We start from the raw sequence: 17,512 nt of genomic DNA on the forward strand, positions 1-17,512 counted from the left end.
TAGGATATACTATCCCAGGAAAGCTCTACTTTTTTTTAACATAATGCAGAAAACATTGGCAGATTAGATGGTCAGAAGGTTACCTAACAATTATGTCACCCGATTTCCCCTTTCCTATATGTGTACCAATAAGGAGAAGCTTATTTTAACATGCACATTTATAACTCAAATAACACTTGGGTTGGATCAGCAAATACGTATTTAACAAGACATTGAAACCCGGCAAGTAATAAGAGAAATTATAATGATCAGATCCTCATGTACGTCTACAAGAAAGTATGGAACCAGAGGATATATTTGCCGAATATCATGCTTCCAAACAGAAATATAACTTGTGCATCGTATTGCTATACTTGTGTGTCTCTATCTATTGCCAAATATGTGCCAGGGTATGATTTAGCATGGCAAAAATAACACATTTTTTTACATCAGCAATAACCGATTCATAATCCTATACGAATTCATTTGCCAAATTAATGTTGTCATTCATCTAGATGGACAAGCCAAAACATGTGAAAGCAACTTGGGATGCTGTTGCTCACCGTGTTTTTCTTGATGTGTGCATCGAGGAAGTGAATGCAAATAATCACCCTGTGCAAGTTTTGAATGCAATTGGTTACAAAAATTTGGTTGAAAATTTTAACAAGCGCACAAAGAGGAACTATGATCGGAAGCAAATAAAAAATAGATGGGAAACTCTCAAAAAAGATTACACGGTTTGGAAGGGATTGATCCAACATGCGTCCGGTCTAGGAAGAGATCCAATCACTCACACCATTGATGCTAGTGATGATTGGTGGACACATGAGATACAAGTACTGATGTTTTTATATGCTTCTATACGGTTGTTATCTTGCTATGATGTACTGATGTTTTTGTATGCTTCTATATGTGCAGATGTGTCCGGAGGCAGCCAAGTTTCGGATAGCCCCACTGCAAGACGAGGAGGACATGCGGATAATTTTTGACAAAAATGCTGTGACCAATGTGACAGCTAGAGTGCCTCCATCATCTGAAGATCGAGCTTCTCAGTCGAGGATCAACATTGATGAAGTTGAAGGCTCGGGGTGTGAAGGTGAAGATGAGACTCTTGTTACACCTTCGCGTGCACGTGGTACAAAGAATAAGAGATGCGCCTCCGCAGAACATGGAAGAGAAATTCAACCATCTTCATTCGTCTCTACGAAATGCCATTGAAAGAGCATTTGGCGTTCTAAAGTTGAAGTGGCGCATTCTACTTTCTATACCACATTACCACGACCCTCTGACACAAACAAAGATAATCACTGCATGCATGTGTTTGCATAACTTCATCCGAGATAGCAAGTTGTACGATGACCATTTTGACAGGATGGAGAGAAGCTCGTATATCTATGAGCATAGCGCGTCTTTTCCTGGTGGACATGCTTCTTCTTCATCTGATGGCGTAATGGGTGCTCTACGACAAATTATTGCTGAAAGTTTGGTTGCTTGAGTTGTTATTGTTGTTGTTTCGGATCCATTAAGACATTTATTTTATTTTGGCATGTACCAAATTATACTATGATACCATATTTTTATTGGCGTCTGACTTCTCATAATTTTCTTGATTCAATTACACTTCATTATGCACTAAAAAGTAAGGTATATATGATATCATCACTTATTTAAAGCACACAACAAATCTTGGGGCTTTATATACATTTTACAACTCACTCATACAAATGAGCTATAATTTCAGAAGCCCAAAAGAATAGAAGAGCTTCTAGGAGCTTCTAGCCACCACAGCTTCTTCCCACCGAAACAGAGAAGCTGGCTTATGCATAAGCAGAAGCCCAAAAGAAGTCACCCTAAGTAGGCGGAAGGGCAGGTTTAGGGGCGACACGAGAGCCCCACACGCCAGGGCGGCGCGGGCCCCCCTTAGGCCGCGCGGCCCTAGTGTGGCGGCGCCCCGTCGCCCCACTTCGTATCTCCCTCGGTCTTCTGGAAGCTTCGTGAAAAAATAGGACCCTGGGCGTTGATTTCGTCCAATTCCGAGAATATTGTATTCAATATTCATCGGATCCCAACAAACACAACATGTAGCATTACAAATAGATGATCTTGATCATGATAGGCAGCTCACAAGATCTAACATGATAGCACAATAAGGAGAAGACAACCATCTAGCTACTGCTATGGACCCATAGTCCAGGGGTGAACTACTCACACATCGATCCGGAGGCGATCATGGCGATGAAGAGCCCTCCGGGAGATGATTCCCCTCTCGGCGGGTGCCGGAGGCGATCTCCCGAATCCCCGAGATGGGATTGGCGGCGGCATCTCTGGAAGGTTTTCCGTATCGTGGCTCTCGGTACTGGGGTATTCGCGACGAAGGCTTTAAGTAGGCGGAAGGGCAGGTTTAGGGGCGACACGAGGGCCCCACACGCCAGGGCGGCGCGGGCCCCCCTTAGGCCGCGCGGCCCTAGTGTGGCGGTGCCCCGTCGCCCCACTTCGTATCTCCCTCGGTCTTCTGGAAGCTTCGTGGAAAAATAGGACCCTGGGCGTTGATTTCGTCCAATTCCGAGAATATTTCCTTTGTAGGATTTCTGAAACGAAAAACGACGTAAAACAAGAATCGGCTCTTCGGCATCTCGTCAATAGGTTAGTGCCGGAAAATGCATAATAATGGCATATAATGTGTATAAAACATGTGAGTATCATCAATAAAGTAGCATGAAACATAAGAAATTATAGATACGTTTGAGACGTATCAGTGCCGGCGTGGGAGCTGGTGGTTGGAGCGGGCTCGGTCTGCGCTTCTCGGGCCAGATCTGAGTTTTTTTGGGCTTGGTCATCTGTTGGCAGTGCGTGGAGCGGGTGTGCCGGAGACGGCCTGACCTTCGCCGGAGGTGGTGGGGAGTGCTGCGCTATTTTCGTCTAGGCTGAAGCTGGTGGCTTGGGCCGTCGTGCTGGAGACCACGGCTTTTTGCGACCATGATGTGGAGGAGCTGCGGTGGCGGCGGTGTGTCTCTCCATGGACAGGTTTGCCCCAAATCTCGGAGGCTCGGAGTCGTGTGACGATGCGGACGAAGGTCTTGCCCAACTTGTTGGGCCGGCGGCGACGACGCCCGCGGGTGTGGTGCCCCTCTCTGGACTAGCCGGTGTGGTGTGTGTGCTACTTGTGGTAGCGTGTTCTTGTACTCAAATCTCTGCCTTCTATATATAGAGATATGGTAGGTCTTTGGCGTACTCTGGAAAAAAAAAAGACTTGTCTCAAACCAAATACTACCACACGTACTTAGGTTTGGTTCCCTGTTGTTCTTATTACCCCTTGCAACCAAACAAGTCCATAGCGTGGCCCAAACATTTCAATATCGATTCCAATTAATTAATTAGGTAATTCCACATTTCCACCCCGGAGCCATCGACATCGAGGCACTCCCTGTGTTCCGCCCCCAACCAAACCTGAAGAAAACCATCAGGTTCTGGGCTGTCCACTTCCGCCTCCGCCTCGCTCCCTCCCTCCCCAAACTTCTACACCCCGGCGGCTTCAAGCCCTAGGCCAGCGCCGCCGGGAGCGCACGCATACAGCCGCCGCGATCCCAAGCAGCAGCCGCCGCCCGCCGCCGCCATGGAGGGCTTCCCTGGCGGCACCCCCGATGCGCAGCAGCTCCATGCCACCATGCTCGCCATCGAGCAGGCCTGCTCCCTCATCCAGGTTGGGGCCCTTTACAGCCCGCTGCCGCCCACGTTTTCACCCTGCTTAATTCACTACTTCCGTCCCTTGGCGCGGCTAGCTAGCGCTCTGTATTTCTTCTGTGTCTCCGTGTAGATTTGGGTGTGGGCAGTGGCTTCTGCCTCCACTCTGCCGTGTTCTGACGGAGGGAGAGCTTGTGTTGTTCAGATGCTGTGGCATTTTGATTGCGTTGAGGTTTAGCGACGGATTGGGCTCTCTTGAGTTGGTTTCTTAATTTAGGTGTCTCGGTGTCTATAAAATTTGGTCAGGTGAGGTACCCCAATTCCTCATCGACTAAAGGAAAAGACACAGTTCAGTTGGCATGGGAAATTATACTGGTCTATGGGGAGATTTTTTTATTCTAAGTATGTGATTTCTATGCTAGGGGATATTTTCCTGTCAGGTGCAAGGAAGATTTACTGATAATTTTGATCTACTTTTCATTGCCTGGTCACAAGTTCCTTAGTTTGAGCGTTTTAGAATTTCCATGTAGCGATTGAGCAGCTAGCAATTTTTATCGGTCAATGAGTTTGCGGTTTTCTAGTCAAAGTAAATTTGTGCACTCTACTAAGTTTACTGTGGTTTCGCTTGTCATTTGCTTATGTAAGAGTCTGCACGATGCTGCTTTTATCTTGATCATCTTGTTTTTTGTTTTGACACTTGGATATGCATTGTTCGATTTTCTGTAACTGACCATGTTATCTCAATGATATGATAACTGTCAATGTGATAACCTTGGTTGGTTCACCTAATGTCACATCAGGACATTGATTTAATGAACATCGAGCCATTTTCCTTTCTATAGATGTTTCATCCATTTACTACGAACTTTACTTAGGAGATAAGTACATAACCTTTCGATTTTGCATGACTTTTCAGGTGCACATGAATCCGTCCGAAGCGGAAAAAGTTCTATGTTCGCTCCATTCATCTCTCATGCCTTATCAAGCTTGCAGGTTTATTCTTGGTATGTTGTTGTATATCTGCGCAGCTGCGCCTCTACAAATGCTGGAGTTGATTCTTCGACAAGGCTTAAGATATTTTCAGTTTTCATGTGGATTTCTTAGTACTGTAGGAGCTAGGACTTCTTTTATCAGCAGAATTGCCCAACTTGTAAACTTTGTACTGTGCAATTTTTCTTTCCTTTGATTTCTGTTATGCCATGTGAAAACTCTGATGAGTTGAAACTAACAATTTCCTTCTCCGGTTCTCCCAGAGACATCCCTAATGCCAAATGCGCGATTCCAAGCTGCTGGAGCAATTGGTGATGCTGCTATAAGGGAGTGGGGAATTCTAACAGACGAGAACAAAAGAAGCCTAATACTGTGAGTTTTTTATGGGAGATTTTAAGCTTGTAATTATTGTGTGATGCAACAAAAGAAGCTTGTGTTTAATATAATTCACCCAATGTTGTAGATATTGCCTGAACTACGTGATGGAGCATGCAGGTTCCCCTGATGGCTATGTGCAATCAAAAGTTTCTGCCGTGTCAGCTAGATTACTAAAAAGAGGCTGGTTCGTTTTTATTTTTCTGCTTACTCCAGTGTAATTGTGAATGTTTCTTTTGCTTATGGCACTTTGCCTCTTCGTATTAGCATGTTCTTAGCTTCCGTTTACAGAAAGCATTCTTTTTATTTACTGTTCTTTCCTTGTTTACTGTCAAAGAGGATTCGTTAGGTTGCTGAATATATGTTTATTGGTGCATATTGTTTCATTTGTTGGGTTACCAGGTTGGGTTTGATTTACTGCAGGTATTGTTTTTAGATTGATGCAACTTTCATAAAGATGAACTGTTGCAATAAGGGATAGATTAGTTATCTATTTCGGGTAGTAAAAAAGTTAGTTACTTAGCTTATCCCTGCACCATCTCGTGCAGGACAAAGATTGGTCATGGTATTTGGGTGATTGGGTTGTAGGATATCCTCCATGATGATTAGATGCACAAAAGGTGGTGATGCAGGAGGATATCTCCTAATTGTATGTTTATGGTGCATATAAATAATTATTTGATTTTTTTTGCCCTTTAGTGTGCTTCAAGGCAATTGACTGTTCGAAGATTTGATCAAAATGTATATGTTTTGATGTGGAATACATATTTGCAGGCTTGAGTTTCCGGACCAAGAAAAAGGCGCTATCTTCTTTGAGGTACAAATTTCTCTCAACAGTTAGACTGCTACAGCCTCATCAGTGATGACGCTTAAGCTTTTTGGCTTTTAATGGTGTACACATGGGATATCCAAATTGCATTTTTCACAAACTTGTTATGCTGGACTGAAATATATGAAGAAATCGAAATTGGTCTAGCTTATAAATGGGCCCACTAAATTGGCAATGATATATGGCCTTAAGCCATTTTGACCTTTTGACGGCCATGCATCTACAAGAGAGACATCCATTTTTTTTCTTAAATTGGCAATACTATACTGAAATATATATGTGCAGGAAGAAAACAAATTGGTAGAATTCATAAATAGGCCGATGGATGATTGAGATAGTTTTTCCTTGTCATTCTTCTCCACCCTTATGAGCAAACATGTCCAAACCCACTTATAGGTTCCCAAATCTATGTTTTATTTTCATAATTGTGCTCTGTATTTATCCTTTATTTTATAATTTTGATCACTTAAATTTCCCATTTATTTTATTTCTGAACATACTGTTTGATATCCTTTTCAGGTTGAGCAGTCCATCCGGGGCATGCATGGGCCTAATCGACAGTTTGCTGGGATCAATTTCTTAGAAACCTTGGTAAGCTACTGTTCATGTAGGCTCATATGCTTGCTACCCATGTTTTCTGTTGCCCCAACTGACCCTTAAATTTCATGTTTGAGCTAGGTTTCAGAGTTTTCCCCTTCAACTGCTTCTTCTATGGGCCTGCCTAAGGAGTTCCATGAACAATGCCAATGGTCACTTGAAGTGAAGTTTCTGAAGGTTGCAGCATACTTTTTTTTCAGAATAATATCGTCCATGCCATGCCATTTGAAACTGCTATTATTATCGTTCTGACATGCCATTTCCTGTTGCAAAGGACTTCTATGTCTGGGCACAAGCTGCTGTATTCAATACCGCAGACAAAATCTTGAATTCAAATGTAACTATACCTGAGGAGAAAGCATGTTCAGCGGCATTGCGCCTAATGCTTCAAATATTGAGCTGGAGCTTCAAGCCAACTTTGGAACATGAGAATTCAGATGCTAAGATAAAGTCTGGTTTGAGGAGCGATGCAATAAATCTGAAGAAATTTGAACGTTCATTGGTCAAGGTAAAGTCTTTTTAGTTATTTACATCTTTGCTCTGTTCACCTGATAAATGGTTACATTTTCTATTGTAGCCAGGGTCTTCGTGGACTGATGTTCTAATATCAAGTGCACATACTACCTGGGTTTTGAACTTCTACACTACCCTGCGCCAGAAGTACTCTTATGATACACTATGGGGTGATTCTCCTATTGCTGTTTCTTGCAGACAGCTCATAGTGCAATTATGTTCCTTGGCAGGCACTGTTTTTCCTAATGGTATATGCCCATTTTAAACATCCTTTGTTTGTTTACTTCCGTGATTTACAAATTTGATGTTCATGAAAAGCTTCTTAATATTATATCAACCAGAAAATGAGAATATGTTAGCAATCGTGTCTATATGACATATTTGCTCTCTATTTTCAGATAATGGTGATGCACAGATTGAACACTTTATGCACATACTATCTGCTGTTATCCTGTGGATTGAACCTCCAAATGTCATTGCGGAATCAATTAGAAATGGCGGAAGTGAAAGGTCGTGCAGCAACCATGATCACAATCTTCCTTCAATCTGAGCAAACATTAAAAAAATACTGATGGGCATTATGATTTACTCTCTGTGCAGTGAGTTCATAGATGGTTGCCATGCCCTGCTTTCAGTGGCATCTTTGACTAACAGCTCACTTTTTGACAACCTCCTGAAATCGATAAGGTTAGTTATTGCACCTCATTTTTTTCCGTTCTTACTTGCTTGTTCTTTTCTATAAGGCAGTATAAATTAATTGGTTGTATATTACTATATTGATAAACACACGCTAAACTGATAAGTCACCACTTTTAGTACCTTCAGGATTCTGTTTATACCATTTGTTTACCAGCTAAGGTTTGACTTACTGTTTTATTGTAATATGAACATGCTTGCAGGCAATATGGCACAATTAACCTGCTTTCTGCTTTGACATCCGAAGCTGTCAAGTCTGTTCTGGATAACCAGAATGAAGAAGAAACCTGGGGTTCAGATGCTCTAGATATATTGTTAGAAACATGGAATGTTATTCTGGGGGTATTGTCATTGATCTGTGCTTAACATTCTGCATTTATGTTTTTATTCAACTCTCTTTATCAGTGCTTATTCCTAATTCCTGTCCAAAATTTCTGTCCAAAATTTGTATGTGATAATATTTGTTGGCTATTGTTGACATTTCTCTACTTCTTGTTAGTTGTATATATTATATTCCAGTGAAGTATATGGCACTGTCTCTAGGTTTATACTAGATTTTTTTTTTACTGTGTCTCGGACATCATTGGCCCTAAGTCTTTCCTGGTTAAACACAAGTTTACATGTTAAAATGTAATGTAAATCCCTTTTGTTCAATCTGGACATTAGAGCAGAGGATTTGACCTCTGTGATTGGTTATCAAGTGTTTATCACTTAGCAGAATTGCTTAATGAGTTGGTATATGCATGTTAACATGCTGATTACATCTTTATTTTTATGGAAAGCGTAGCATCTCTTCTCTTAAAAAAGTTGGTAATTCTATGTGCTTTAGAGTTTACTTGACTTTGCAGAGCATGTACCTGATTATGTGTAAAATACAAATCCCCATCATCAACCTTAACAACATATTCCCTTCCAATAGGGAAAAGCTGTCTAATTGTTATCGGCGATTTCCTTGGCAGCATGGAAGTGCTTGGCTTGTCTTATTTGGTACATGGAAAACTGAGTTAAATATGACATGATTTTTGTTACACGCTGTCCATATACCTAACTAATATTAGTGTACTTATGTTGGTTAAAATAGCTCATCCTGCCAATTTATTGACTGTAAACCATTAATTACTGCTTATGATTCATTTCAATCCTGTCTATACACAGGAAGCTGATGCTGATAAAAGTCCTATGTCAGCTGATGGAGCACTCGCAGCTTCAAATTTGTTTAAGATCATTGCCGAGTCACATTTGAAGGGTTTGTTACTTTTTTCCATTTAAACTTACTGTTGAAGATATTGATACTTATGAATACAAAGTACTTTGTCTGCTGTTCTCGTGTCCGGCTGATGCATATTGACTGCCCTTCTTTTCTTTGGCATAGCTGCTGCTGATTCTGCATTTGAAGATAATGATGATGCTGAATACTTTCATGTTTCTGTTTCAAGTATGTTAAAAAATTCCTTCTAAAATATTTACTATTCTGAGCCCCTCCTGTTTGGGGTACCTTTATACTAATGAAGTACTGCTTGGTCCAGAGCGTGATGAGCAGTTGGCCTTGTATGCTCTGATTGCACGTGCAGCTGCTGACACCACCATACCCTTTCTTGAGCAATTATTTTCTGAGCGGTTTGCACGGCTAAGTCAGGTCTCCTTGTTAGCTACATCTTGTGCTTTATCATACATATATGTCCCTGCTACGATACAGTTCACACTGTTCTCTATTTGACCGGAACTTCACACTATTCTTAGCAGACAGATGTCCAGAATGACCCCACACGAACATTGGAGGAGCTGTATTGGCTGCTGCTGATTACCAGTCATGTCCTAACTGATTCAGGCGAAGGAGAAACACTGCTTGTAAATAATTTGAAGCTCCCTTCTTTTACTAATGTTTCCAAATTTTACAAGTTATCCTGAATATTGTATTTGCACTTTCAATCTGCTTGGTATAGTGCCTGCAATCTTCAAGTCCAACTTGTTCAGAGGCTTAAATGCTGCACTGGATGCACTGTGTTTTTGCAGTTTGCTGTTGCATTTATGCCCATCAGCTAAGATGCATATCTTTACTCTCAAAGCTCTCACTATTGGTTATATGTTTGACAGATTCCTGAAGCTTTACAGGCTGGATTCCCCAATGTAGTTGAAGTAGCACAGCATCCTGTAGTTACATTGTCATGGTAATAGCTTTTGCGTTTTGGTTACTTAGCAGAGCTTGCTATTCTGGATAATGCATTCAACGTCGATCTTATACCTGTTTCTGTATTTGGCATTAACATAAAAATTTCGGAAAACCAGTTTTAATTTATGGAAACTTCTAATTTTAGCATGGTATAGATTTATTTGACACTACTAGTCACCGTCCATTTTTTCCTGTTCTCACAATTTATCGCTGGCTAAATGCTTTCCCTATTATGCAACTATGTATATCATTTAATTAAATTCAGTATTCAGAAATAAGTTACACAAGCATGCCCCAAGTTGACCCAAGCCATCTATGGTATCCAGAAACATATTTTTATTTACCAAGGCCTCATAGTAAATATTTGTATCTGATGTCACACAACTTTATGTTATAGGTTTCTAGCCTGAATTTTCATCCACTTCATGGATAATGTAAATTTAGGCCTATCCGTCCAAGTTTTAAGCTACTGGGATTGCGATACAACGTGATTTGTTGACTCTCTTTGTTATGCAGGTCTATAATAAACTTTTCAAGACAATGTCTGGACTCAGGAATTAGAGGAAGGTACTTCAGTCCCCGGCTGATGGAGGTACTTTTTTGTACTACTATCAACGGACACCTTTATCTTCTAATAATTCTTTTGCTCTGGCCTCTGGATGAGAATATACAAATAGTTTGCTATGCACAATTATTTGGATTTTTTTCCATCCCCAAATGTCCCAAGTTTTTCTGTTACCTAGTTGGGGATATTATATGTTTTACTTACGAGAGTACAAGTATCTAGCTTTTCTTTATCCCATTTACCCCCTTCAACTTTTTATCTTTTAGATGGCCTTTTTATACATTTCTGGACTTGTCATTTATTAAGATAATGGTCTTTCCCTAACTTCTTTGTGACTGTTGGCAGGCGGTGATTTGGTTCTTGGCCAGATGGGTTGCAACCTATTTAGTACCGCTTGACGTTAGTAGAGAAATCGATAGTATGGGTAAACATGGATCCCAACATTCTAGAAAACTGCTAAACAGTTTTGCATGGGAGAATAACCAAGGAGAGCTTGTTCTTGATTTTGTTGTTCTCATTTCAATGGTAGCACTTACTACATATCAGGGCGAAATTGAGCTGCAGGTAACCTTTACTTTACTAATAAACCTGCAGGAATGCATTAATTTTGCATCTACCTGTGAACATACGCTTGTGTTTCTATGTTTTGCCATGCTAATTATTGCTAATGAGTAATGACCAGCCTATGCAAAGTTTAAGAGTTCATGATGTTTTAGGCTTATCATGGTCTGCGTGATGCAGTTTTGACCTTTAGCTTCTATCACAATGTAGTTCTATAAAGAAGCACAACTTCAATACGGAGTATTAGATAAGCGTAGGAGGCTGTTCATTTTTTTCATGCTTGCTAAATACCAAATACTTAGAATATATAAGTTATCAATTGCCAAAAGGTTTAATTAGAACATACTTTCAACAGTTGCAAGTATTTGTGAGTAGAGGGAGCATTTGTTATTGATAGTTCACATGACAAAGGCATCTTTCGGGTTGCTCAGTGTGAAGGTTATCCCTAATCATTTGCTTTGATTTTATCAGACACTCACATGCCAAAAGCTACTTGCCACAGTTGTTCGACGGAAACACACATGTGCTTATGTTGTGCAGTTGGTAAGTCCAGATCAGCGGTTACAACCGATGTTATCATGCTAATTGTCGCATGTTCTTTAATAATATGCTATGCATTTTACTTTGCATGTGTTAATTTGTTTTGTAGCACTTCTATCATCTTAGGTAGTGTTTGCACCACCAGTACAAGCACACCAGGTTTCCATAGTAATAGCCAAGAATATATTAATGTTCAGTAATGAGGTAGACCAGAAATTTCTTTCCATTTGTGTACTTGTTTTGAAATATTAATGCAGTCAGCACTAGTTGCACACACTGAGCTGAATTTGTTCTGTTGTAGTGAACTTGAAAATAACAGGAAAGGTGGATACACCTGAAGCTACTTGCCAACATAAATTATGTATGAACATTATGATACCAATGATGGTTTAATAAACACTACTACCTCCGTTCTAATAAATAAGGATTATATTATTTTGAAAAGTCAAACCATATAAAGTTTGACCAAGTTTTTACAAAAACTATTAACATGCAAAATAGTACTCCCTCCGATCCGAAATAAGTGTCGGATACCTAGTACTAATTACGTTTTACAATTAAACCCTCATAATTTCACAAAACTGAGCACAACGCGACGGTGGCCTGTCCTCTCCGCTACTTCGCGTCCGGCCTCGCGGCCCCAGATCCGGCGCGTCTGGCCACTTCGACGGTGGCGGCTTCAGCTCAGAGAGGCGACCACCAGTCTGTCCCCCGTCGCATCCCTGCGCCGACCAGGCGGCCACAATCGCGGAGAGCTGCGGCCGCGCCACCGTCGGATGATGCCGCGCATCCTCATCCGTGGCGGCAGTGGAGGGTGGCGTTGCGGAAGATGACTGGGGGCGGACGTGCGGAGGAGAGAAGGAGGACCGAGGGTGGCTGAGCGTGGTCGTCTTCGACGCCGGGCGGCAGGTGAGGCGGCGCTAGGATTCGCGCACGGCGGCGTGATTCGGGCGCGATGTTGCTGGGACAGTGTGGGATTCGGCTGGTGGGACCGTGCCGAAGATGCGACGGCGAGCGGCGGGGGCATGGTTGGCCGGGGACGCATGGATTGGGTCGCCGACGGCTTGGCTCTGCTGTGCGTGGGGAGATGAAATCCCATGAGCGTCAACGCGTGAGTTATGGACTGACTTGATTCGGGAAATGAAAACCTGAGGTTCTTTTTGCATAATAGATGCTTCCGACTGTTTTTCCGGATCGGAGGGAGTACATATTTTCATATGATATCTGTAGAATAACATATTTGTTGATAAGATTTATTTACAAGTTTGTTCAAACTTTACTTGGCTTGACTTTTGGAAAGAAATATAAGCCTTATTCATTGGGATGGAGGGAGCATAAAATATTTATGCAATGAAATACAACATGATTTTCCTTTCATTACCATCATTGATTTTCCCTGTTTTTTCTTATTGAATGTTTCATAACACTATGTGCTTTCTTAGGATTCATGGCGTGATCTTACAACAGCTTTTGCGAGTGGGCGTTCTTTATTTTCATTGAGTGGACGTTTACAGGTAGCTGTTATTGCATGCGCTCATCATACTGTTTTTTTATCTTGTGCTTTCATGTTGTGAAGACCTTATGCTTTTGTTACCACATACAGAGATCTCTAGCAGAAACACTTGCATGTGCAGCTTCCTGCATCAAGGATCCTGAGGCATCTGTGCAGTAAGCCCATTTTCGAGTGATGTCTGTTATCTTAAGTAATAGATGCGATAAATTTTACAGTGCCTGTGTTGGTTTCAAAAGGTATTTGAGAGACCTCATGGGACCAGTCGCAGGATGCCTAGTAGAAAATGCTAGCAGGAGTGATCTCAAATCTGTTGCACATCAACCAGATGTTATCTACATGGTGAGTCTGCATGTTCTTTTCTTTAAGCTCTTTGGGGCCAATATATAATGTGAAACAACTGTAGGTCTGCTGCCTATTGGAAAGGCTAAGAGGAGCTGCTAGAGCTACTCAGCCTCGCACTCAAAAGGTTCTGTTTGAGATGGGTCATACCGTGATGAACTCACTCTTGACTCTTCTGGAAGTGTACAAAAATCAGGTATTGTAACTCATCTTCCTGTCATGCATCCTATCACTCTTCATTTTTTTTTTTACATAGAATCACTTCATGCTTATATATATGTAAACCTTGAAGATCATACAATAACGTTCCTTGTTGTTTAGCCTGAAGTCATATACATGATACTCAAGTTCGTGGTTGACTTCATTGATGGTCAAGCTGTATTCCTGGATGGTAAGGAGACATCAGTCTTGATGAGCTTTTGCTTACGACTGCTCCAGATATACTCCTCGCATAATATTGGAAAGGTAAGAACAGGAATCCTTATTACTGCGTTATTCTGTATCAGAAAATTTTCTCCAATTGATGCTGCTAACGATTCTTGCTCTGAAAAACAAGTGCACATGTTTAACGAAGCGTTTTGTGTTCACACGCCCGCTCCATACATTTTTCCATGTTTGCATGGTACATGAGTCGTGAGGTGTGAGCCCATTATCATCGTGGTGTGTTTTATGTGCTACAGGGATTTTGCTTCTGAAAACCAGTATACAAAGGGATTGGCTCTAATCCAGACAAGCCCTTGGGGAATGTTTGGATGAGGGGAATTTCTTTGGGCTTTTGGGATGTTGTTACTGTTAAAGGGAACATAGTGTCACTGATTATTGTGCTATTGGAGATAATAAGTTACTCTCATCAAGTTTATAAATGTGAACTGACAAAAAAGGAACTTGGCGCAACAGATGCAATATGGAGAAAAGCAAATGAACTTCTGTTTTGCAACTTTTATAGTTATAATTGTTGTGGAGTACTTCCTGACTGTAAAGTTACCATCTTGGGTGAAGTTGCAGAGAATGTTCTTCACAACCTGACCCTTATTGTGTATCTATTTTGCCTAGGTAATGCTCTCTCTGTCTTCAACTCTGCGCAGTGAGTCACAATCTGAAAAATACAAGGATCTGCGTGCTTTGCTTCGGCTTTTAACAAATATATGCTCCAAGGATTTGGTAACCTTCATCCTTACACACTGATGTGCGTTGTGTCTATCGGAAGATCCCCAGATGACTAAGTTGGATGTTGGCAAATGCAGGTGGGTTTCCTATCTGATAGCAACATTGAGGGCTCCCCAGATATTGCAGAGGTATGCTGCTTGATGTTTTTCCAATATCTTTTGTTTTCTTAATTAACTTGAACCGTACCTATATCTATCGAGAATCAATTCTTAACTGTTAGCACTTGTGGCCACCAATAGGAAATTCAATAAACATAATTTTCATCCTCTGTCATTGGTAGCGTACTATTTTGTACTGGTCTCTCATGACCTCAAAACCACAAGAAAACTTTGGTCAGATAGGCAAAAATATACTGATTAACCTCGATTTGTAGTTATACAATTGGAGCTTTGCCAAGTTTTAAGTCCTTCATATACTGGCCTATTGCAAGCTTTTGTTTGACCAGAAATGGAGCAGCTGGACTTGAGCCAGAGATATGTCCTTGAATAAGCCCTTTTTATATTCAGTGCATATTTATTTGTGGCCTAACCCCCAATAGAACATACGGTTGCCATACATGAGGTTTATAGAAGAAAGTTTCTGGAGGAAAAAGACTAGAAGAGCGTCTTCTAGTCTTTTTACTAGTTTGTTTATTACTTTTGCAGGTCATCTATGTTGGTCTTGATATTGTGACTCCCTTGATATCTTTGGACCTTCTTAAGTACCCTAAACTCAGTCGTGATGTAAGTGGCTTTTGTTTCATTTTTCTTCTAGTAAAATATAATGGCAATCAAATATGCTAACAGTTAGTTGGTTCCTCCGCAGTATTTTATACTGATGTCACACTTGTTGGAAGTGTACCCTGAGAAGGTTGCTCACTTAAACAGGGATGCTTTTGGAAGAATTATTGGAAGTCTTGAATTTGGCCTGCGCAATCAGGCAAGAACATCTCACATGGCTGCATTTACTACGATGTTGTGTTATTAGTCAATCGGCATAATTCATTTTGGGCTAGCTAAATTTCTTTTTAGCTGAGTGAAACTACAAGCTTGTCTTACTTCTGCTTAATGTTTCAAGTAGCAGCCACACTGTTTGCAGTGAACTACTGAGGAGTTGGTACCAAATGAACCTTGCTTGGTTACATGGCATCCCTACATTACCTTCTTCTACCAAATGACTCTTGCATTCGGTTTCTCCATGAATCTATGTTCAACTTTCTATATCTTTCTAATTTGCTATGACGAGAACCTAAATGCGCAATCACTCTTGAACTGATATAAGGTGATCTGAGCAAACATTCAGTGTTTAAAATCATGAAAAATATGATGCATAATATAAGATGGTTCTGTTTTGTGAAGTGAGGTATAATTGGGGAATTACAATGAATAATCAGATGTATCCGGGTCTTTCACTTGTCTATAAATCTCGTCCGATCTATAATATGTGAAACACTTGCAATTGTTGTACATTCTATAAAGAAGTACATCCTTTATTCTTCAGCTGACATAGCTAGGTTTGTTTTGTCCATGTTGCAGGATAGCGATGTTGTTGAGAGGTGCCTGGCAGCAGTAAATGCTCTTGCTTCATACCATTTCAAAGAAAGAATTGGAGGGAGAGGAGGACTTAGTTCACAGCTTATGGAATCTGAAGGATCGAATGGCAAGCTACAGGAAAGCATATCAAGCCACTTCTTGAGGCTTCTCCTGCAATTACTTCTGTTTGAAGATTTTAGGTGAGCTCCACATCTCGACATTCAGCAGATTTAGGATATCATAACTTCATTTTTTTTCTCTTACTGTTTCAGTTACTTTTTAGTTGATCCAGGCCTATGTACATGTCTGATATCTTGCGTGACTGTTGCAGAATGGAATTAGCAGGGTCTGCTGCAGATGCTTTGCTTCCTTTGCTTTTCTGTGAACAGGAGCTATATCAGGTCCATTCTTAACATGTTTCTAATAGGCTAACAGTTATCAGATAAAGTACAATACTGAGGCTTAGTTCTTGTTATTTGCTATGTGTTCTCATCATATCTCTCTCTCTCTCTCTCTCCCCGCAGAGACTGGTCCATGAGTTGCTTGAGAAACAGCAGAATCCGACTGTGAAATCAAGGCTGGCAGTTGCTTTCCATAATCTTACAAGCTCTAACAATCTCTCAAGCACGCTTGACCGTCCAAATCGGCAGAAATTCAGGAAAAACCTCCGTACATTCTTAGGCGAGGTCTCAAGCTTCATGCAGATAAAGTAATCGTGACGATAGGAAAACAGTGATGTCTGGTCGATACATGGAAGATCTTTCGCCATTGTGGCAGGAGTGCATGTGTGTATATTGCGGCTGAACATAGTGGCAGGAGTGCTGGCACGAGGTAGAGAAACACAGTCTCCATCATTTGTTGAAGGGATAGTTGAAACAGAAATGACTGGAACATGTTGAAATGTTCCAGGATCAGCGTCCGTGGCTGCATTCGGTGGTGAAGAATTGGATGGCCGCACATGAGATTCGTTGTGTAAATTTTGTTGGGAGTCGATGTCATGTAGAAAAGGTGGGCATTTTGTTGCATCCTGTACTTTTGCTCAGCTTTCGCATTTCCCCCACATAGGAATACAACGTTGGAGGAAACGATTCTGCACCAGCTGGTGTATGTCCGTAACTTGTGCCCGTCCCCTTCAAACTATATCCAGCTCCCTAGTGTCAGAAGATTAAAATGTTAGGCCTGCCTTTACAATGCTCATTTGTTCAGATTCCTTTTGAAAACGAGTTGTAAATTACTGTGTCCAGGGCAAGCTCTTCGCATCGCTGTAATCCTAGGATTCCCACAGGTATCCTTTGTCTGGAACTAACGAGCGAAATGATGAGCAGTGTCATAGCTAAAGATCTGCATCGTTCTGCACCAGATTTGGCTGGTCTTTATGGACGCGCCATAACTCCTTGGATATAATCATGCCAAAACTGCCGCGGAGGCCCCATGTGTCGCTGGCATTTGTGGATTGTGAGCCCATTTGCTGTGTGGATCCCTGGAC

General features: G+C 41.2%; 1 protein-coding gene across 4 annotated transcripts; it reads left to right on the plus strand.

Moving 5' to 3' along the window:
- The first annotated feature begins 3,552 nt into the window (after positions 1–3,552).
- On the plus strand, positions 3,553–17,223 carry LOC124705550 (exportin-4-like). 4 transcript variants are annotated; one of them, XM_047237255.1, is made up of 32 exons: positions 3,553–3,679; positions 4,577–4,664; positions 4,914–5,022; positions 5,114–5,212; positions 5,800–5,842; positions 6,374–6,445; positions 6,533–6,628; positions 6,726–6,959; positions 7,029–7,212; positions 7,363–7,474; positions 7,565–7,651; positions 7,864–8,002; positions 8,816–8,906; positions 9,033–9,095; positions 9,187–9,296; positions 9,401–9,508; positions 9,755–9,828; positions 10,347–10,422; positions 10,741–10,959; positions 11,428–11,499; positions 12,939–13,010; positions 13,100–13,164; positions 13,246–13,348; positions 13,413–13,544; positions 13,670–13,813; positions 14,402–14,509; positions 14,593–14,643; positions 15,160–15,237; positions 15,320–15,433; positions 16,030–16,226; positions 16,358–16,427; positions 16,551–17,223. In XM_047237255.1, the coding sequence occupies exons 1-32, from the start codon at positions 3,593–3,595 to the stop codon at positions 16,737–16,739; spliced, it is 3,486 nt and encodes a 1,161-aa protein (XP_047093211.1). In that variant the 5' UTR covers positions 3,553–3,592; the 3' UTR covers positions 16,740–17,223. The 4 variants fall into 4 exon arrangements, with proteins under 4 accessions (XP_047093211.1, XP_047093207.1, XP_047093209.1 ...); XM_047237251.1 differs by having other exon boundaries at positions 3,564–3,679; positions 9,404–9,508; XM_047237253.1 differs by lacking the exons at positions 3,553–3,679; positions 4,577–4,664; positions 4,914–5,022 and adding an exon at positions 5,574–5,645 and having other exon boundaries at positions 5,162–5,212.
- The last annotated feature ends 289 nt before the right edge of the window (positions 17,224–17,512 follow it).

This window comes from Lolium rigidum, chromosome 4, assembly GCF_022539505.1.
Source record: "Lolium rigidum isolate FL_2022 chromosome 4, APGP_CSIRO_Lrig_0.1, whole genome shotgun sequence".
Classification (NCBI taxonomy): domain Eukaryota; kingdom Viridiplantae; phylum Streptophyta; class Magnoliopsida; order Poales; family Poaceae; genus Lolium; species Lolium rigidum.